A 23,716-nucleotide genomic window follows, 5' to 3' on the forward strand; every position below is an offset into this window, starting at 1 on the left:
CCCCTTCAAAAGGAGAGAACAAGACTAGATGGTTTCCAAGGTTTCTTCCAGTTCTGGATTTCTGATCCTACCACATAATGTTTTCTCCCAGGATTTCAAAGTACCCTCTAGCCTTTCTCTAATTCCCAAGATGTTTTTCAGTAGATGGGCAGAAATGATCACTTCATAGGAAAGGAAACACAGAGAGATGGCATGCCTGAGGCAGTACAGGGAAAAGAGGCAAAGATGAAAAATAGATCTCGCATCTTTTTTTTAAAGTAGGGCACTATTCCCTTAGTTTCACTTCATCCTTCAAAAAAGTAACACTACTGAATATGAAAAATATATTGTACTCTTTAGCTTCCCCAATATACCTGTCACTTTTCCTCATCTATCTTCTGGCGTACCATCCAATTACTCACTACCTGATGGCTAATGAAAACGCCTTTCATATTTTCATCCCTAGTATCAATGCTTCTGTTCCAAGAAAATGATGGGGAGAATTAGAATAGTCCAATTCAAATTAAACAAACATTTTACTAAGCATTTACCATGAAGATTCAAAGGAAAAAAATAATCCCTGCTCCCAAGGAACTTACATCATAGTGGGGCGATATAATATATACTCAAATTACAAAGAAAACTGAAGGGGAGAGATGAGCAAAGTAGAACATGCTTAAATAAGCATTTATTGTGAATGCAACACTGTGTTAAGTGCTCAAATACAAATGCAAAGCAAAAGGAAGATACCTGAAGACATCACATAAAAGGGAAGTTGAGAAGTAGGGAAAGACAGGAGAAAGAGGTGGGATTCAGAATTGGGAGCAGAAATTGAGGCAAACAGGATGAAGTGACTTGTTCAGTCTCATAGGGAGTAAGTATCCGAGACCAGATTTTAAAGCCAAAGAACATGAGTCTTCCTGACTCCAAGCCCAGTGCCCCATCTACTATGCTACCTGGAAGATCATTTAGGAGATGATTATATTGGTCCAGATGAAAGATGATGAGATCTTGAATGAGAAAAGAGGCTCCCAGACTGGAGAGAAAAGGTGAGAAAAGATGAAGCTTTCAGACTATTAAAAGCAAGAGCCCCATAGTCCAAAGGGCTTTGCCTAGTGTGGTGGTCCCCAACCTTTGGCTCCAAATGTCCCCTTGACTACTTTGCTTATAGGAATGCCTAATGGGAATGAAAATACCTCAAATAGGAAGAAAAATGAGAAAAAAATTTCCAGAAATTCCCGAAGGTGCTCATGCAGCTGGAGCAAAGAAAGAAAACAGGATGTTGAAGTTTATGTGCATGGAGACACTAGAGGCTCTAAAGGAGAGGCTTCTAAGGTCAAAGACAAATTCTGCCTCCAGTAAGAAGCAAAGGAAGAGTTTAATGGGGCTGTACTTGCCTTGGTTAATATGAATGAAGTATCCTAACAGGGTAAGGACTAGGTAGGCTAGGGTCCTGCCTAGGATATCACTTGGCATATAAGGAACATTTTATATGCTTTTAAATCAATGTACGTAATGGCAGGAAATGTAGCTGAAGCATAATAAATGTGGAAATATGTTTAGAAGAACTGCACATGTTTAACCTATATTAGATTACCTAGGGGAAGGGAGTGAGGAGAAAATTTTGGAACACAAGGTTTTGTGAGGGTGAATGTTGAAAATGATCTTTGCGTGTATTTTGAAAATAAAGTTATTATTAATTTTTTTTAAATGTAGTTGTGACATGGCATAGAGAGCACAGGTTGGAGCCTAAAAGACTGATTCAGGTAGGTAAGCAACATATACTTATTAAGCACTTACTACGTGCTTATTGACATATTGGGATAAAAATAAAAGGAAAAAAGAAAGACTGTTCTTCAAGGAGCCTACATTCTAACTGGAGAAGACACCATTTAAAAAAAAAAAAAAGAAAGAAAAGAGGGGAAGGGATACCTAGAGAATCAGAAACACTGTTGGGAAGGGAATGAATGGCTTGAATCTGTCTCCAAACTGGAGATCATAGATTTGTTGCTGTTTTAGTCATTCCCAATTCAACATGACCCCATTTGGGGAGAAACTGGAGTGGTTGGCCATTTCCTTCTCCAGCTTATTTTACAGATGGGGAAACTGAGGCACACAGGGCTAAGTGATTTGTCCAGGGTCATACAGCTAGTTAGTGTCTAAGCCTAGATGTGAACTGACAGCTTTCTGACACCAGACTTGCTACTCTGTCCATTGTCCCACTCAATGATAAGATGGTCTACAATTATGGAAGAAGGGAAAAATATTTATAAAATGGCAGGCACTTAAATGATTTCCCTCTTCAAAGATACCAGTGATCTCTTAAATCCTAAATCGAATGTTCTTTTCTCAATTCTCATTGTTCTTTACTTCTCTGTAGCCTTTGACACGGGTGATCGCCCTTTCTGTCATAGCCTCCTCTAAGTTCTTGATGCTTTCTCTTGGTTCTTCTCCTACTCATTGGAATGATCCTCAGCCTCTTGTATAGTCATCTAGGTTGCATCCCACTAGACTTGGGTGTCCCTCAAGATTGTCCCCTGGGCCATTTTCTTCTTTCTTCATGCATTTCGGTCATTGATCTCTTTATCACTCTTTGCTGATGATTCATCCATTTCTTATGCAGCCCTAACCTCTCTCCTAAACTCCAGAATCACATTGCTTATTGGAGATCCCTGGGGCAGTTAGGAAGTGCTGGGCCTTTTAAGCAAAAAAGATTCAACTTCCTGAGTTCAAATAAGGCTTCAGTCCCTGCCTTGTTTCCTCTTCTATAAAATGAACCAGAGAAGTAAATGCAAACCATTATTGTATTTTTGCCAAGAAAACTTCAAAAGGGGTCATGAGGACTCAAACACAATTGAAAATTGACTGAAAGTGGGGAACCCAAACCAAATGCTTCATAGACATCTTAAACTCAATATGTCCAAAACTGAACTTATCTTTTCCCTCACAACTCCCACTCCAACTTCTTCCCAATTTTCTTATTATTACTGATCCCTCCTCTCAATCATGAGGCTTCCAACCTGCGTCATGCTCAGTTTCTTGCTCTCTGAACCCCCAAATCACTTGCAAGTCCCGTTGATTTGATCTTTGGAATAGCTTTTGTGCTCACCTCCTACTCCCCTCTGACCCATCTGCCACTAATCCAGGCCACTATCACTTTACACTTAGACCACTGCAATGGTATGCTAGCTGATCTCCATGATTCCAAGTTCTCCCCCTTTCCACCCACTGCTCTACTCAGCCTTCACATCTTCCTAAAGCATAACTGACCAAATCACTCCTATGAGGAACAAACCCCAGCGTCACCTCCAGGAACAAATATAACATCTTCTAGTATTTAAACCCTTCATAACTTGGCTCCCTCTTTTCTTTCTAGTTCCCCCCCCCCACATACTCTCTCCATGTACTCTAGTAACATTGACCTCCTTGTTGTTGCTAGCATAGGATTTCTCCACCTCCCAAACTGGGAATTTTCATTGGCTGACTCCCATTCTTGGAATTCTTTCTTTCTTCATCTCTGCTTTCTGGTCTTCCTGATTTTCTTCAAGCCTAGGTAAAAAATCATACTTTTAAAAAATTAAAGCTGTTTATTTTCAAAACATATGCATGATGTTCAACAATCACCTTTGCAAAACCTTGTGTTCCAATTTTTTTCCTTCCTATCTCCCTGCCCCCTCCCCTAGATGGCAAGTAATCCAGTATATTAAATATATACAATTCTTCTATACATACTTCCACAGGGATCATGGTGAACAAGAAAAAATCATATCAAATAGAAAAAAATGAAGAAGAAAACAAAATGCAAGCAAACAACAATAAAAAAGATGAAAATGCTATGTTGTGATCCACACTCAATCCCCACAGTCTGGATGTAGATGGCTCTTCTCGTCATAAGACCATTGGAACTTGCCTGCATCACCTCATAGTTGAAAAGAGCCATGTCCATCAGAACTGATCATCATATAGTCTTGTTGCTGTGTATAATGATCTCCTAGTTCTGCTCATTTTATTTAGCATCAGTAAGTCTCTCCAGGCCTCTCTGAAATCATCCTGTTCTTACAGAACAATAATATTCCACAACATTCATGTACCATAAGTTATTCAGCCATTCTCCACTTAATTTCTAGTTTCTTGACATAAATCCCAATCCTCACTAATGCTAGTACTTTCCCTCTGTTGGTGATCTCCAGTTTATTTTGTATATATTTGTGCATAAGTTGTTTTCACATCTTTCCCCCCATCAAACCATGAGTTGAACAGAGGCTACTTTGATTTTTCTCTGTATTCTCATTATTGACATGCTCATGCTGATTTAACTTGTTTGTATACATTGAGAGAAGCAATGTGCTTGTTAGAGATCAAATTCTGAATTCTGGACAATTAACCAGTACTGGGGAGAAGGCACTACATTTGGACTTGGAAGACCTGAGTCCATATCCCAGTTCTTCCATTTACTACCTGTATAATTTTGGGCAATTTAAAATCTCCTTGGATCCTGGGTCTTCTCAACTTAGAATGAGGAGATAATAGATCACCTGAAACCTGTCTTCTATCTATGACCCATGACTTATCATCCTATGACGTCAGCTCTCTCAAAGCTCTTTGGGTTCTGCTAGGTCAATCCTTTATATAGCAGGAAACTCCTACAGATGAAGGAATCAGTCATACTAACATGACTAAAAACCCAAACAAACAAGAGAATGGAAATTATTGACAGGTATTGACATCAGGGGGAGAATTAATTTCTAAGGGGAAAGGAAATTAAAAAGATTTAAGTCAAAGATTTTTTTTTAATTTTATTTTTGCCTCCTTTTCATTCCCCAACCTAGCAAAGCATTCTTTGTAACAAAAAAAGGAAGAAAATAATTATAAATTGTTTATTATGTGCAAGTCACTCTACTAATCAAGGAATAGAATATTCCTCAAGGAATTTATATTCTGGGACAGCTAGGTGGTGCAGTGGATAGAGCACCAGCCTTGAATTCAGGAGGACCCGAGTTCAAATCTAGCCTCAGACACTTAACACTTCCTAGCTGTGTGACCCTGGGCAAGTCACTTAACCCCAGCCTCAAACAAAAAAAAAAAAAAAAAAAAAAAAAAAAAGGAATTTATATTCTGATAGGGGAGAACTACTCACATAAGGGAGTTACTGAAAAATGTGTGTGTATGTTGAAGGTTGTGGAGCATGGTTTTGAATTTCAGAAAGTCAGGAACAGGGCTGGGAGAAGACAGATGGTCTAAGCCCTTCCACAAAAGGTTTCAGGAGGAATTCACCAATGGGAGAAAGGGGGCAGACTTTGGGAAAGTCTGGGAAAACTTTGGGAAAGGATAATCCAATGTGAGCAGGCACTGGGGTTAGTAAACTCTTCAGGGCAAGAAGGCTCCAGGTGTGAAGGAAAATACCAGCATGATTTTGAAGTCCAGAAAGTCAGATCCAGGGCAAGAAAAAAAAAAAAAAAAACAAGAGAAATAAATGGCAGTTCAGCAAAACTAACATCAATTGATTCTGACAGTATGAATAGTGTTCTACCTAGACTCCCTATCTTTCTTAAAAAGGGAGAGTTAGATTTTTATCTTTCTTAACTTAAGCTTGGTCAATTTTCAAGGCAGCTTTTGCTTCAGAGGCTGGCTCAATTTGTTTCCAAAACCAAAAAAGCCCTATGGATATTCAGTGCACTAGTTGGTCACTAGTGAGATGGGAGTCTTGGTCTCCTTGTTGTTCAGCCCTTGAGCACCATATCTTATATGTGGTTTGAACATTTTCCCCTTCTAGAGACAGCTGCATTTAATTTACTTATTTTAAAGCTTGTAAATTTTACTTTGTCATTCATTAGTCCAAAGAATCCCAAGGATTTTTCTTTTCATGGGGCTCTGACCAATTATAGATTGGACATTCAATTAGCCTGAACTCAATCAGCTCTCAAAAAATATCAAATTGTCTTAATGTCTCCAATTTTGCTCAACGATCAAATGTTTTTGATACTCTGCTTCACTCCTGATACAAATCTCATATGACAGGCATGAAAATCTAAAATCTTTCTGCTTTTATTCCTTTCCCCTCACCCCATTTCTAGGACACTTCTGCAGGGTTTTGTCTAATAGTGGGGATGGGAAAGTTGCTTTACTTGCCAGGGGACAGGGACCAAAAAAACCAAGTCTCTTTTCTGATTTTATGAGGGGACTACCTATAGGTCAGACCTCAGCTTGAACATGGGCCGGTAGGTGACACAGTAGAAAGTAGACTTGTCTTCCCGACTTCAAATCTGGCCTCAGAAACTTCCTAGCTGTGTGACCTTGGCCAAGTCACTTATCCTGTTTAGTTCCCTCACTTACAAAAGGAGCTAGAGAAAAAAATGGCAAACCACTCCATTATTTTTGCCAAGAAAACCCCAAAATTGGGTCAAAGAAAGTTGGGCAAGATCAAAAAAAGATTCACCACACTCAACGCTTAGCTTGAATAATAATTATTATAAGAATAATAAGGTCTCAGCCCCACAATGAGGAGCTTGGTACAAGTTTCAGTCCTCACTTTGATTCTGAGGAGCTAACAAAGGTGAATCCTTTAGTTCCAGGGCTGATTTCCCCTCCATCACTAGGCCGATATTAGAGCAGGTGGTCAGACCGGGACAGCAAAGCCGGCAGATCCTAGGCTCAGGGTTTTGGAGTTACAAGGAATCTTGGAGCTCACCAGGTTCAACAGGTTCATCATTTTATGGATGAGGCAGAGAAGCTTCTCCATCAGGAGGATGGCAAAAGGCCAGAAAAGTGGGGCTCAGAGTGCTGAACTTTCCTATTCATTTCTCTTCCTGAAAATAGTGGTCAGCAGGCTGGCTTCCAATGGGAGCTGTCTCTCTCCAGTACTGAAACCATGAAAGAAACCATAGAAATTACATTCTCATTTTTGTTACTGAGAAGCAAGAGACTCTGCTTTCTCCTGAAAAAAGAAATGCCATTCATTTTCTTACACCACTAGAAACATAGTACTGGGAAGAATCTTAGTTTAATTCCCCCCAAATTCTGAATTTCACATTGTACAATTGTCAACCACGATAAAAACTGGAAATAATTAATATTAATGGGCCCTGTAGAAAGATAGGCACTACTAGTAGTGTTGTGAATTGGTCCAATCACTATTTATATAGGATTTATATAGATCGTAGATATATAATTTATTATATAAATTTATATATAGATTTATATTATAGATTATATAGGATTTATATAGATTATATGGCTTTATATAGGGAGGCAGATTAAAATAATCGTTTATTTTGTTGCAGAGATCCTGCCACTAGACATATATGTCAAGGAGGCCAAAGTGAGGTCTCGGAGACCAAAATATTCATAGCTAAATTTTTATGGAAGCACAAGAAACTGTGAATGAATATGATGACTAGACAAGCATGGGAAGACTTATATTGAAGGGGTGCATAATGAAATGAGCAGAAGAATATTCACAATGATTTACCACATAAATAGAAAGAAAACATTCAAAACCAAATGCTATATAATTATAATGACCCCGTTTGGCCTTGTAGAAAAGATGGGAAAAAAATAAGCATTCCATTTTTTTTTCTTTTGGAAGAAGGCAGGATATGCTATTACGTACTTTCAGTATTGGTTGATGTATTTGTTGGTTTTCTTGAATATATATATATATATATTTTTAATGCTTTGTTTCAAAGGGATGGCTCACTGCTTAGGGGAAGATGTTTTCAGAAATTCAGAAATTTAAAAATAGTCAATAACAATTGGAAGTTTGTTGGGTTTTTAAAAAGAGATTAGGTCAAGCCTTCAACTATTTAAAGAACTCCCTTCAATTACATCCCTGAGAAGAGGTTAACTGATCTCTGAACATTTCTAATTGATGGGAACTTGCTACATAGTAAGTCTAGAGGTGCAAAAATGTTTAGTCTTTTCCCATGTTAGAATTTAAGTTTCTTCCTAGCCTGGAAATAGCCCAGGAAATAAGAAAGATCCTTACCAGAACAGGAGGGTAAATGGATGGAGAAAAAGAATTGTCTTGTTGGCTTCAATCTTGTAGCCCAGGCACCGGTGCTTTGACCAGTCAGTAGTCCTAGATTTGCAAACTTTAAGAAACTATAGAAAAATGGAGCTATTTCCTATGAGCCTTGATTTATGTCCCAAGGGCCATTGGGGATATTTAAATACCTTCTTTTGCCCTAACGGAAGCAGGAGACAGGCAGATGCTTTCAACAGGACTAATTTCTGCACTGAGCTTCAGAAAGGGTCTGAGACAGTGAATGGTGATGGGAAAACTGAAGCATGGTGGGCAAAAGAAATTGGAGAAAAGGGTCTAACCAGATACTTTATATGAGGCTCGAGCCTGTAAACAACATAGGAAAAGGAAATTCATTTGCTTACTAAAGGATAGAGTGAAACTGCTTTTCTGTCTTAATAATTCTGAATATTTCAATTGCTCCATCTCAAGACATCCCAGACTTCAGCAACCACCACCCTGATCAGCAGCCGCCCTCTCATCATCACAAAGATGAGATGATGGTTGGCATTTTTTAACAATAAAAGTATTTTTAATTAAGATGTGAATTAAAAAAAAACAATTATTTTGCACACTTAACAGATTACATCAGAGTGTAAACAATTTTTATATGCAAGAGAAATCGAAAAGTTCTTGTGATTCTCTTTATTGTGATACTTGCATTATTTCAGTAGTCTGGAAATGAATCCACAATATTTCTAAAGTATGCCTGTTCAAAAATGCTCAAAAATTTACTTTCACTTTTATTTCTTGGCAACAAAGGAACAATTTATAAGAATTTGAGCAGGATTAAAATGAGAAGAGAAAAAGGGAGGGAGTGTTGGCCCAGGACCACAGGGAGGAATGATTTCCTGGGCCCCCATGGCGCCATTGTTCAAATTGAAGGGCTCTGTGTGTTTAGATATGGATATAAAATTTTCCATAGGGCTTGGGGGGGTGAAGAAGTCACCATGGTCAAATGAAGAGAAAAAAACGGAAACCTGACGCCCTTAGGTGAGAGTGATGATACTGCTGGTGAAATGTCAGAACCCCCCCCCCCCCAAATTCCCCCAAATAATGAGTATCTACTACCGGCACACCTCATTTTATTGCTGTTTTATTGTACTTCATTAGATACTGTGCTTTTTACAAATTTAAAGTTTGTGGCTACCCTGCATCAAATCTATTGGCGCCATTTTCCCAACAAGTGCTCACATAGTGTCTTTGTGCTGGGAGGACCGAGAATCAGCCGGAGTCAGGATAAACAAGTCCTTGGTCTTTATTCTTGGTCTGTAAGGATAGGGGACCAGGATCTCCACAACCTCCCTTCTCGTCATCTACAGCCAAAAAAGTGGCTCTGGCTTGCCTTACTCCACCCCTAATCCTTCCCACATTTCCCTGTATATGCCAAATGACTAAACCAGCACAATAGTGGGAAGGGCCATTTTCCAAGCATATGCTACTAGAGTATTGTCCAGTTGTAATTAGTCTTAAGTGCTCGGTTGTCCAAGCTCAGTGCATCATCTCAGAGTTTCAGCCATTTACATTGTGTCATATTTTGTAATATGAGGTATGGCTTATAGAAGAATCCTCAATATCTTCAACATAGAGAAGAGCTAATCCAATTCCAATTGATCAATGAGGGACAGAATCAGCTACACCCAGAAAAGGAACACTGGGAAATGACTAAACTGTGAGCACTGTTTTTTTAGTTTTGTTTTGTTTCTCTTCCCAGGTTATTTTTACCTTCTGAATACAATCCTTCCTTTGCAACATCAACAACAAAATTCGGTTCTGCACATATATATTTGTACCTAGGATATACTATAAGATATTTAATATGTATGGGAATGCCTGCCATCTAGGGGAGGGGGTGGAGAGAAGGAGGGGAAAAACTCGGAACAGAAGGGAGTACAAGGGATAATGTTGTAAAAAAATTACCTATGCATATGTACTGTCAAAGAAAATGTTATAATTATAAAAATTAATAAAAAAAAGAAGAATCCTCAAACATTTATTTTCACTTTAATCTCTTGACAACAAGAAAACAATTTGAAATGAAAAGGTGTTGAAGTATTTAAGAAGTGAGCAAATATTCCTTTGCTCTTCATCAGAGAAGAGAAACTTTCAAAGAACACCTTCTTACTCTCAGGATAGTTAAAACAATTGTTTCTAAACCAAGAATTGTTTCTTGTGTCTATTATGGAAAGAATTAGCTATAATCTCCTTGAAGAGAGGAACTATTACAATTTTTGTTTTTACTGGCCACTAGCACAGTGCAGGACTGCTTTTTCAAATTTTGAATTTTTTAATGCATTTTAATCCTGCTCAAACGCTTTCCCTCTCTCCAGAATCTGTTATTGGGTAGAGTGGTGTGGATGCGTAGGCTTGGGAGTAAGAAGTTTCCCTCCTTCACTTGGTCGCTGAGCCCCAAACTTCAAACAAAACATGTCTACAAGAGAACATATAAGCCAGGATGGCGCAGCTTCACAAAATAGGGTTGACCTTATGCCTAAAAAAAGCCTTTTTATGATTTAAAAGAATTAAAAAACCAAAAATCCAATCTCATTAATTTACCAGGAGTGGAGATTCTGAATTACACTGGGCTCACAGCCTTGTTTTGACTCTGCCCCAACACACTGATTGATAATCTCCCCATAGGCCACACCAGGCCGGGGCAGTGACAGGATGAAAAGAAATGGATGCTGGGGAGCCGTTCAGCCATGCCTGGTCAGTGAGGCCTTGTCCAGACAATCTGACTGCAGGAACGTGGAATGTCTTGGGCCTCCTGCCAAACCAGACTGGGATATGTGAGGACACAGAATCTTCCCTCAGAGATTGTGGTGCCCTGAAACCAGTGCCTTTGCCAAGAGGCTGACGGCCTCATTGTGGATTTGTTTGGCTCTGCTGCTCGGACAGAAGTAGATAAAGTGGCTCACTGTGGTGGAGCTCTAACGTTGGGAGATGCAAGACGGAGCACCTTTTTTTTGTATCACGGTGCTTTCTACCTTGTTAAAACAGTCCTGCCATTGCCCAATCCTGCCTCCCCCAGCTTCAACTTGAGCATCAAAAAGATGCTCCCCCTAATGCCATGAGGGAAGTTGTGAACTAGCCCTACCATTCTGGAAAACAATTTTCAACTATGCCCAGAGAGCTAGAAAACTGGCCTTTGGTGCAGAAATATCACCAGTTGGTCTATGTCCCAAAGATATCAAAGAAAAAGGAAAAAGACTTATTTGCACAAGGATTGAAGCAGCTATTTTTGTGGTAGTAAAGAATTGGAAATCAAAGGGACGCCCATCAATTGGGGAATGGCTGAGTAAGTTGTGGCATATAATTGTGATGAACATTATTGTGCTATAAGAAATAATGAGCAAAACAGTTCAGAGAAAAATAAAAACCCAGGAGAACACTGGACACAACAATACTCTAACCATAGTTAAGTATGAAAGACTTAGCTACTCTGATAGACAATGATCCAAGATAATTCTAAAGGAGCATGATGAAAAATTCTATCCATTCTCCAGAGAACTGATGAACTTTGAATGCAGATTAAATCATACATTTTTTAGGGAAAAAATATTTTGATACTTGTGGAAATATGTATAGAATTGTACATGTTTAACATATATATTGGATCACTTGCCAAGGGGAGGGGGTGAGGGAAAGGGAGGGAAAAAATTAGAACACAAGAGTTTGTAAGAGTGAATGTCGAAAAAGATCCATGTAAAAATATATATTTTAAAAATAAAAGTTTTAATTAAAAAATTAAATAAGAATATTCTTATCTTTATTGCTTTGCTTGTGTTTTCTTTTGCAACATGGCTAATATGGAAATGTTTTGCATAACTTCAAAGGTATAATTGATATCACATTGCTTACCTTCTCAAAGATAGGGGAGGGAAAGGAAGGAGAGAATTTGGAACTCACAAGTGTAAGAAATGATTGTTAAAATTGTGTTAATATGTAACTGAGAAATATTTAACAAAAACAAAAATGACTGGTTAACAAGGGGTCCCCAATATATCAATGATCACAGAACCCTAAGCTTGCACACAGTATGTGCTTCCTAACTGTTTACCGTTAATTGATTATATGGCTGAAGGACTGGGCTCAAGCCTCCCATTCACAGACGAGAAGCCTGAGGCCCAGAGGTCAGGCGGTTTCCCAAAGTTCACACAGGGGTCTGTGGCAGGGCCTGGATTTCAATTCCAAATCCAAAACTCTTCCCACAGTGCAGGTGCTTCGGGCTCTCCTGTGCTCTTCCCTTCAGAGGAATTCTTCAAGGATGCTCAGGAGGCCGTGCCCTGCCTCTGTAACTGCCAGGTACTTAAAGCGACAGCACCACAGGGTAACTGGAGAGCTTGGAAATCGCTTAAAACAAGGGTTTTGTGAGTAACCGGCCTTGGGGTACTCCCCACGCCTGAGGACCTAGCCCTCTGCCTAGTACTGAGAGGGGAGGGGCGCAGGGTGGGGGCCGCCCTGCTACAGGGAGAAGAGTCATGCTGGCGAGCCATCGTAGCACAGCCGGTGGTGCAGGAAAGGCAGGGAAAGCCCCTGGCTTCGAGGCTTCCGTCTCTCTGGGCAGCACATCTGTAAAGTTAGGGAAAGGCAGAGATGACACGTACTCAGTAAAAGTCAGTTTATTGTGGGGGAAATCGAGAAATCGAGAGCCAGGCCGGGGCGGGAGGGATGGGGCGGGGTTAGGCAGAAGCTGCTTTCCGGGCCTCCAGCTCCTGTCGGGCCTTCTCCCGGGTGGCCCTTTCCCTCTCTAGGAGCTCGGCCTGCTCCCGGTCCCACTGCTTCAGCTTCTGCTCGTAATTCTGGATGTCCTCCGCCTCCCAGGCCGGCAGCTTCTCTTGTACCAGCTGCGTAGTCAGGGTCAGCAGAGACTCTGTCCCCACTCTGCCCTGGGCCTGAAGCTTGGACTGCAACAACTGCTTTCAAAGAGAGGAAAGAGCGAAAAAGGGAAGAAAGGGGGAAAACACCAGATTAATTCACTCGAGAAACACCCACCAGCCATCCCCGAGTCTACGAGCTTTCGGGGCCATTTCTCTGGGTCAATGACCTTGCTTAATCACGCTGGATTTTTTCCTTGGCGATCAAAGATATTAAACTGGGGCCCGGGCCCACCTGCATGACGGAGTTATCCGTGTCAGGGAGACAGATGCGGCCTCGCCTTTGGGAGGGGCTTGGCCAGAGGCTCTCAGCCGTGCAGAACGAGGAGCCTCTGACAAACCCCGGTCAGCCCCACCATGCCTTTCTCTTCAAACCAAGACTGAGATAAATGGCTGCCCTCTCCTGTCCCTATTAGTGTTCCTCTCAACAGATGGGAATCATTTCTTACTAATGGTGTGTCAAACAGCTCCCATGAGTCCTTGCAGCTATTGTACCTTCTTCCCCCTGCCCCCCCCCACATTCCACCACAGGCCTGATGACTCGCTTTGAATCACTGTGCTTCTATTCTGATGCAAAATGGCAACTTGCTCTGGAGTCCCAGTATTCCCAGGAGTCCCAATGATAGAGTATGAAAAGCATTAATACACATAAGTGTTTCAAGATGGAGAACACTGGAGACGGCTCTTTGCCTTTCACAGGATATACTGATGGTTAGTCACAAAAGCATTTAATTGGCGTAAGTAGTGAAGCCTCCACGACAGGGAGAGGATGGGGCTGATAGAGAACAACAAACTGCATCAGGGGAATATGACATCAAAGGGAGGCCCCCGTGAGACAGGTATAAGCAGATATTTAAAATTCAGGGAGCTGGTCTAATGAAAATGGTAACTAATATTTTTTTAATGGATTTTTAAGAGAATCTACAAATGTAAAAAAGCCTAAAAATCTATAGCAGGCGTATTTCTATTCTGAGGACAATGCAAGTGCGAGAAGAGGGAGGGGAATGACAAGAAGGGACAGACGTGGTGAACATTAGCAGGGCTGATGCTGGCTGAGAGAAAATGCTTAAAAGAAAAAACAAACCCAAAACGACAGGCAAAGTGGAGAAGATAAAATGGGTGTGAATTGAGTAGTTTTCTTCACATACCAAATCACCAGAAAAAAATATGGATTCATTTAGTCCCAGATCCTCATTTTGTGGATTAATAGATTGTAAACTTCATGAGGGCAGGGTTTGTTTTGCTTTTGTATATCGTACAGATGCACGAAATGAGAAAACAGCACAAGAGACAGATGACTTGCCCAAAATATCCAGATCTCTTTCCACGACATCAGAGAATGATGCCAAAAGTAAAAAATAATCTTTTTCCACAGAATCTCAAAATGGAAGAGACCTTCAAGGTCATCTGGGTTAATTTCATTTAATATATTTATTTAACATTTTATTTTTTCCCCAATTGCATATAAAAACAATTTCTTTTTTAAAATTGAGTTCCAAATTCTCTCTCCCTCTTTTCTTTCTTTCATCTTCTCTTCCTTCTGATTTTCTTTTACTCTCTCCCTGATGTTCTGACTTCAAATCTAGTGTTCCTACCATACTGTGCTGCCTCCCAGGTTTGCTGGTGGTATATAAAGATGAAAAGTCCTCAGCACTGTTCACAATAACCAAGGCAATAATGGGAATTGCCAACAAAAGGGAGATTTGTTCTTTCCCAATATTCTGTATAATTAGGCATCAATAACTAATGAAGTCACCAAATCTTGCCAAAAAATGGTGCCTGCCTCTTATGAGAACAGGACTTGTTTCACAGGTATGTCTCTGTCCCTAGCACTTAGATGGTGCTCTGTACATAGTAGGTGCTTATGGCAAAGCCAAAAGAAGGGATCTGGAGGGAGAGAGAGGATCTGGTTTCAAAATCCTGGCTCTGCTACTGACAACTTTGTGATCTTGAGAAAGATGCTTAATCTCTCTGGGACAATTTCTCTCCTCTATAAGGAAGATGAATAAATGATTTTTTAAAAAAAGCTTGGATTTGTTAGATCCTTTCCAGATCCCATCATCATCATTATAACATAGCTAATATATACTTAATGCTGTAAGGTTTGCAAAGTGCTTGCCTGCAGTCAAAAAGATCTGAGTTCAGGTCCGGCCTCAGATGTGTGACCCCAGTGACAAGTCACAACCTGTCGGCCTCAGTTTCATCACTAAAATGGGGATCATGAGAGCACTTACCTGTCAGGGTTGTTTTGAGGATCAGAGGAGATAATACTCATAAAGCACTCAGTGCAGATTCTAGCAATAGGATGAACTGTAAGTTGTTTTTTTGTTGTTGTCCAATTGGTTTTTTAGTCACTTCTGGCTCTTCGTGATCTCATTTGGGTTTTCTTGGCAAAGATTGTTTCCTATTTCCAGATCTGGCTTATTTTACAGATGGGTAAACTAAGGCAGACAGGGTGAAATAAATGTCTGACGCCAGATTTGAACTCACGCAGATAAAGCTTTCTGACTGCAGGCGCAGCATCGTGTACACTATGATGCCTTTGAGCTCTAGAAAGGTTTTTATTGTTCTTATTGTCTCATTTTATCCATAGACTTCATCTAACTGTACATCCTTAAGAGCTGCTTATATTAGAGTTTCCAGGGACTCTCCAGCCCCCTCAGATATCCCATGTGTTTGCCGAGATTCGGGAGCTCGAGCACTGTCCAAAGGTTTTTGATGCTCCCCCCGGCAGGAAGGATGAGTGATGGCAGCAAGGACCGGCCACATACAGAATGCCCAAGTGTTAGGAAAGGTTTACAGCAGGTCAGACAAGCCGGCCCACCAGACACAGAATGTGGGGTCAATGGCACGCCGCCTTCCTCGGCAAACCAGACGTGGATGCCTGAGTCTAAGGGGAAAGCCTTCTGCTTCTGCCCGACACGGGCTCTGGCTCGGGCCCCGAAATGCAGACTGATACTGGCTGTGTGTACCGGGGAGGGCGAGAAGCAGCTCCGAGGGGCTGGGGGGAGAGGAGGACACAGGACTTGCCTTAAACCGATCCAGGTATTCGGGCAGCTTGTCCTGCTCGCTCTGCTCTTGGCCTAACTGATCACTGGGTTCCGGTTCCTTCGCCCCGTCGGCAGGAGGCCCGTCCGTCAGAGAAGTCAGCGCCGTCTCCAGTGCACTGAGCTGTGAAACACCAAGATAACCGTGAGTGAGTCTTCCTTGACCCTAAAAATGCTGTTTCGTCGCTGGGCATTCTGAGGGGGGCTGTTCCAGGAAACAGGAGGAGTCAAAGCAGGTAGTAGCAGGGCTAAGGCATTTGGGAACTGCCTGGGGCGGGAGCTGGCACTCTTGTCAAATGCTGAAGACATAAATAGTCTTATTTCACATAAGAAACACTTCATCAGATGATAAGGCAAATTTAGTGCAATGCAAACATTTCTGAGCCTCCAAAAATTATCTATCAAGTGGATTATTTACATAAGCAGAGCAGCACTGTGGCATCTGACTTCACTCCTGGCCCCACTAGGGAAAACATCATGTCGCCTGCTTTATGGGCAATTAAATATTCTTCTTGTTCCTCTCAAGCCCCTCTAGCCTGGGTAGAGAGTAGGGCAGGGAAAAGGAGGGCAAGAGAAATGGGAGAACAGGACAAGCTTAAAACTGCCATGGCTCAGAGGACTGACTACTGAGCAAACTCTCCTTGCATTGGTGGGGTGGAGGAGTGTTCAATAATTTTTAAGTGCCCTGAGATGAAAATGTATAAGAATGCCTGAACCTATCTAAAGCACTAATTTTACAGATAAAGAAACTGAGGTCCAGTGAGGTGGTGACTTCTAAAGTCACACAGATAGTCACAGTTTGAGTCCATTTCCATGTATTGACCAAGAATCTAGGAAAGCTTCTTTTTTTGGCCCTCATGGATGCTTCTGGTTAAAAGCAACACGAACCAACAGATGCCATAATCATTTGAGACTGGATGATGATGTTTTTGTTGCTAAGGGCAGTGTAGGCGACCTGCCCTGGATACCAATGAATCTGCCAGGGTTTCTGTCTGCCTCACAATGGAACACAACTCAGAAATATCGGGAAGCCTTTTATCACCAGTAATACATCAAAGCACAACCTTCATTCCAGGCTGAGTAAGTACAGAGAGCTGAATCATATTTCTATTAAGCCAAATAGACCCTAAAGAATCTAAATCAGACTCTCTTTGCACATTTCCTTACCCTTTCACAGGTTTTATGGGCAAATTTCAAGTCCTTAAATTACCGACACTGACTAAAGCCAAGATTACAACAGGAACACCTACTTACAAATATCTATCTTTTGGTTTTTGTGCATCATGATTTATTTATAGCTGGTATAGTTGTACTAAGCGTAAATTCCCAAAGATTAAGGCAAAAAGAAAATGAAAATGTTTCTACAAAAATCTGACTATGCTTTGGTAATGAAACAAACAGGGTACCCTGCTATTGCTAAAAGTTGGCCAAGACATTTTGTTCCTAGTGTTTATGCAATACAGGTCAAATAAACTCACACCAGGAAACTCCAATCTGGGGGATAAACAATGCCTTGCCCCAGGGGTTTCTACTATATATGTCTAAGCCAGACCCAACCAGTGCATTTCCTTTGCTTCTCAAGGGTTAAGCAGAATACTGTACAAAAACATGGAAAAGAACAAGGAAAACAAAAAGACATATGGACAATCACACCCTCACAAGTATGTACCCACTGGTTTATACATTCTCTTTCTCTTAAAATGTGGAATCCTTGAAGGCAGAAACTATTATTATTTTGTTGTTTTTCTATAGCTCTCCAGCACTTAGTACAGCACCTGACATATATTAAGTGCTTAACAAATGCTTAGGTGATTTGACAACTCAATTTGCCATGTTGTACATATATGCACACATCTTCCCTCCCTATTCCTACCACCCACCCCTTCAATATTATGTTCAAAAGAGCAAAGCATTCCCCTATATTGGAACAAAGGAAAACAATCTGTTGGAGCTCAGATCACTGGGCTAGAAAACAGACTAGAAGAATTCTAGCTTTGCCATTCTGCACAATACTGTGGGGGAAATCAACTCCCCCTTTTTATACTTTTTTTTTCCCCCATTTGTGAAACAACTGACAACACTGACCTAGTTTTGGGGGTATTGGGAAAAATAATCAGAAAACAGGCTGTAAAGCTTTGAACTTAACCTCAGAAAGAAGATGCTACACAAACATGTGGACTATTATTGGAAGGACTAAAACCATCATTCCCACTATAAGATGCTCCCTCTATTTTCAACCTTTTCTAATACAGGAACTGGTTATCTATTGATTAACATTCTTTGTCCTTCCCAAACATAATCAAGGAAGCAAAATTAAACCATGATTATAATATCGCTTCCTAAGTTAAGTTACAAAAGAGATGCTCCTAATCTCATACAGTCCATTCAAATTTAATGCCCTTTAATCAGGAGAATGCTCTCAGATCTAGTCACTTAGATCTTATTTGCTTTTATTTTACAAACAACTTTAATAATCTTGGCAATCATTTTCTAGATCAGAGCGAATCAGAAGCAAATTAAGGCGAGAAGAGGCAAGCTGCTTTAGGTAAAGCATTATGACCACAGCAGGATGTGATAGCTGACATTCTGAGAGCAGAGGAGAAAAAAGCATATGAATTTGAAAAATACAGCAGCCAGGGGTGGGAGGATGCCCAAATTTGGTGCCAAATAATGCTATACATATTTCTATGGCCCTTGAGGGCAATACTAAATTACAGCATAGTCACAATAATACTTGATGTTCATGATAATCCTGACTTATCTTTTAAAAATTGTTTTTAATATGAACTTAACACCTTCTCCCAATATGGCATTTCCATATACAAAACTAGAAGGATCACATGTGAAGCTGAAGATCCCTACTATGTCCAGAGAGCTTTTCTATGATAATCTATGATAAAAAAAAAGTTACATGAAGAAAAGGTTAAATGTATATTCTTTTAAAGATGGTTAGCTTTGCAATACATTTTCTGAAATATTTCCATCCCAAACTGTACAAGCCCCAAAAGTTAAGAACTCACTCTTAACACTGTCACTAATTTTATAAAGGGGAGAGCGCTCCCCACCATTTTTCCTTTTTATTAATCTGTTTACACAATATTTTAGGATCTTCTTGGGGAGAGGGAGAGAGGAAGGGAAGCACTGTAGAAATAAGTGAAGTGATATTCAGTTACTGGAGGTTTAATTATTCTGTTAGAACTTTAACAGTGATGATGATAGCATTTATACACTCTGCTTTATGGTCAGCAAAGTCCTTTACATAATATTATTTCATTTGGTGCCCACAACTAGTCTGGGAGGGAAGAGTTGTCATTATCCCCATTCAGGAGCAGCTGGTTGGTACAGTGGACAGAGCACTGGGCTTGGAGTCAGGAAGAACCAAGTTCAAATCTGATCTCAGACACTTAATAGCTGTGTGACCCTGGACAAGTCAGTTAAGCCGGTTTGTCTCAGTTTCCTCAGATGTAACATGGGGAAATAATAGCACTTACCAACTCCCTGGGGGTTGTGATAATTAAACGAGATAAGAACTATAAAGAGCACTACATAGTGCCTGGTCCACAGAAAGTGTTTTAATGTTAGCTATTATCATTGTTATTATTTTACAGTTGAGATAAAAAGAGGGGGAGAGGGGTTAACTGACTTTCTCTGGGTCACACAGCTAGTAAAATGTGAGGGATAGATTCAAACTCCGGTCTTCCTGCTTCCAGGTACAGTGCACTGTGAAAATGTCAGCCTCATTAAACAGTTCCAGTGGCAGCTGACATTTCCAAGTCAATTGAACAAAGATATTGTAACTTGCTTACAGACTTATTAGACTCAGCATGTGATATATTTTCACATCAGAAAGAATCTGGCTCCCTAGCCTGGGTGGCCAAGCCGAGATGGGTAGCCAAAAGAGGTAAGGATTTTGGTAGTGAACACGTGGGTCTTCTGACCAGGTGTTCACTCGGGAACCAAAAAGTCAGGGGATCAGTTAGGGCATTATGTGAGTAGGTATAATAAAGGCTTTTAAGATTACACGTGGCTGTTCTTGAGCGCGCTACCGGTTATTAAGCTATAGATTCAAGAGATTGTGGCCAGAGACCTTTGAAGGCCTCAGAGGAGGCGAGCCGGGTAGAGTTACACTGCAAAGGTCAGTGGTCAAAGGTACTCTGTTGGGCCTAGGACAGACTGGTAATTGTAACTGCCAGGAGGGCATGCTACAAATTCCCAAATCTGTGTTTGGGAATCAGTCCTGTGATTCCCAAGATTTGCCAAATCCACAAACTATACTGTCATTCAGTCTACAGTTTTCCCATCATATCCACAAAGATGTCAAATGCCTTGGTAAAGTTTAGGAACACATGTCCATAACATTCTTCTAATATTTTATAGATCTCTTTTGACTCTTGTGCTTGTTCTCATTTAGCTGTTTTTTTTTTCTTTAAATAGTACTTTATTTTTCCAAATGCTACAAAGTTTTCAATATTGACTTTTGCAAAACCTTGTGTTCCAAACTTTTCTACCTCTCTCCCCTGCTTCTCTCCACCTCAAGGTAGCAAACAATCTGATATAGGTTAAACATGTGCAATTCTTCTAAACATTTTCATATTTATTATGCTGCACAAGAAAAATCAGATCAAAAAGGGAAAAAAAAAACATGAGAAAGAAAAAAACAAGCAAACAAACAGCAACGATAAAAATGAAGAAAATAATAGTGCTTTGATCCACATAGTTCTTTCTATGGAAGTGGATGGCTCTTTCCATCACAAGTCTATTAGAATTGGCTTGGATCACCTTATTATTAAAAAGAGACAAGTTCATCACAGTTCATCATCACTAATCAGTTCAAAACATTCAGATTCTTAAAGGAGAAATTAAGTGAGTTCTCAGTTCATGATCAAACAAAATAGAGAGCACTATAAAGTGTAAAATAGGTAAGTTTTATTATGTTAAATTAAAACAAAATTAATGGAACCACAATTAGAAGGAAAGCAGAAAGCTGGGAGAAAAACATTTACAGCAAGTGATTCTTATGGCTTATTTTTCTAATATATACAGAACTGGGCCAAATTTATAAGAATACAAGCCACTCCCTAGTTGATAAATGGTCAAAGGATATGAACTGGCAATTTTCAGATAAAGAAATCAAACTTATAGGCATATGAAGTGTTCTAAGTCACTTTTGATAAGAGAAATGCAAATTAAAACAACTCTGAGGTACTACCTCACATCTATCAAATTGGCTAATATGACAAAAAAAAGGAAAATGATAAATGGAAGAGAAGATGTGGGAAAAGTGGGACACTAATGCACTATTGGTGGAGTTGTGAACTGATTCAAACATTCTGGAGAGAAATATGGAATTATACTCAAAAGAGCAACCAAATTGTGCATATCCTTTGATCCAGTAATATCACTCCTAGATCTGTAAACCAAAGAGATCATAAAAAAGGGAAAGGAACTACATGAGCAAAAATATTTACAGCAGTCCTTTTTTGTGAAGGCAAGATATTGGAAACTGGGGGGATGCTCATCAATTAGGGAGTGGCTGAACAAGTTGTGGTATATGAATGTTGTGAGATAAAAAATGATGAGATGGATTTCAAAAAAACTTGGAAAGACTTGTATGAACTGATGCAAAGTGAGATGCGCAGAACCAGGAAAACATTGTAAACGGTATCAGCAGCCCTGTGTGATGATTAACTATGAATGATTCAGCTCTTGTCAGCAACAAAATGATACAAGTACAAGGACTCATGAAGGAAAATGCCATCGCTAACCAGATAATGAACTGATAGACTACGAATGCAGTTCAAAGCCTACTTTTTTTCCCCCTTTATTCTTTTTGTGTGTGTTTTCCCTTTTGATCTATTTTTTTACAACTGTGACTGATATGGAAATGTACATAATAGTACATGCATAAATCTACATCAAATTGCCTACCCATTTCGGGAACAGAGGAGGGGAAGGAGAAAAATTTGTAACTCAAAATCTTGTAAAAATTTTCTTGACATGCATTTGGGAGAAAAATACCATTAAAAAAAGATGTACGAATGTCGGGGTAGCTAGGTGGTACAGTGGATAGATGCTCTCTCTGGAGTCAGGGGACCAAATCTGATCCCAGACACTTGCTAGCTGTATGAATATGGAAAGCCTGATCCGTGCCCTCCCTCTTAATCCCCAGCCCCACAGAGGGAAAAAAAAAAAAAAAAGATACAGGAATGTCTAAATAAAACACATTAGAATTCAATAACACTTTCTTGGGCAAACCTGACAGGTAACTAGAGAGACATTATTTTTTTGCAATGATCTACTAATTATATTCAGGGTAGGTGGTGGTAAAAAGCATTTCTTTCTAGCAGTTTCACAGCTTTAAAGGGGCTTTTTGTATCCTGGACCTCTTTAGCAATCTGGTAGAGTCTACAGATTCCTTTTCAGAATATTTTTTAAATACATAAAACATAGAATTTTATAAAGGAAAGCAATTATATCAAAATATAGTTATCAAAAAATAACTTTCCAGACACCCATGTTAAGAATTGTTCAGAGAAATTTTACTTAAAATTATTATAGATAATATAAAATATTTGGGAGTCTACCTGCCAAGGCAAAATCAGGAACTATATGAGCAAAATTATAGAACACTTTCCAAACAATTAAAGTCAGACCTAAGAGTTGTTCAGTCTTTGAGGCCAGCATTCCATGACCCCATTTAGGGTGTTCTTAGCAAAGGTGGTTGGCTATTTCCTTCTCTAGCTCATTTTATACATGAGGAAACTAAGGCAAACAGGGTTAAGTGACCTGCCTAAGGTCACCCAGCTAGTAAGTGCTGAGGCTGGATTTGAACTCAGATCCTCCTGACTCCAGGCCTAGAGCCCTATTCACTGCCCCAAAGAAGCTAAATTCAGGAGCAGAAGACAGAATCTCGGGGTTGGAATGGGGAGAGAGACGACAGATGCCCATTTGGCTGAGGGAGGGTTTAAGTGGCGCGGCCTTGCCAGTTTCCAGGCCGACTGGATCTGCTCCACCACTCTCTGTGGGGCGACCAGAATGAGACAACTTACAGCTTCTTGACACAGCTTCACATCTCCTGGGGAAGATGTCACTTGTTCCATGACCTTAAGTGCTCTGTCCAGATACCCCGGGGTCCACATCAGAGGCATGTCCCGGAACACAGCCCGCAGTCCTTGGCGCAGCTCCACTTTCCCTGTTGGGTAAAAGAAACAAAGATGAGAGAAGCATGCTCTCCACCTCAGCGGCACCTGCCCAACCCCCCCGCCCCCCAGCCCTGCCTGAGTGCTGCCTCCACCAAGGTCTCCCCCAGTCCTCAGATCACATCTCTTCCTCCTGAGCCTCCAGGAGGCTGACTCCCTGCTTTCTCATAGTGCTTCCCATCTCCTGCCACACTGTAGTGTCTTGACTACTCATCTATCTATCATCTATCATCTGTGCTCATCTATTATGAGTCTAAGCTTTCTGAGGACGGGATCTGGGCTTTGCCAGATGCTCACGAGGGCCTGGGACAGCACTCCTAATTTGCTCAGTGCATGGAGCTGTGTGATCTAAGGCTACAAAGGCAAATGAGATGTGACGATGCTATCCTCTCCTCCTTCCCACTACCCATTTCACTGTTTGCAAAACTCCTAGGATAATGCATAGCATAGATTTTACATAAGACAATATACACATACAAACCTGAACACATTTAATAAAATTACATTCACAAAATTTCTATTACAATCTTTTAAGTCATTTTTTAGTCATATCTGATCTTCATGACCCCATTTAGGATTTTCTTGGCAGAGACA

The 23,716-nt window shown here is 40.3% G+C and overlaps 1 protein-coding gene across 5 annotated transcripts in view; it reads right to left on the reverse strand.

Moving 5' to 3' along the window:
- Positions 1–12,603: 12,603 nt before the first annotated feature.
- The window catches only part of MRPS27 (mitochondrial ribosomal protein S27), a 113,701-nt gene continuing 102,588 nt past the window's right edge, over positions 12,604–23,716 (reverse strand). For all 5 annotated transcript variants that reach the window (XM_074282236.1, XM_074282237.1, XM_074282240.1 and 2 more), the window contains 3 exons: positions 22,973–23,115; positions 15,907–16,047; positions 12,604–12,915 (listed from right to left, as the gene is read on the reverse strand). In XM_074282236.1, the coding sequence (XP_074138337.1) occupies positions 12,682–12,915; positions 15,907–16,047; positions 22,973–23,115 (518 nt within the window). In that variant the 3' untranslated portion in view covers positions 12,604–12,681. The remainder of the gene's footprint in view (positions 12,916–15,906; positions 16,048–22,972; positions 23,116–23,716) is intronic.

Source organism: Sminthopsis crassicaudata, chromosome 1 (assembly GCF_048593235.1).
Source record: "Sminthopsis crassicaudata isolate SCR6 chromosome 1, ASM4859323v1, whole genome shotgun sequence".
Taxonomy (NCBI): Eukaryota; Metazoa; Chordata; class Mammalia; order Dasyuromorphia; family Dasyuridae; genus Sminthopsis; species Sminthopsis crassicaudata.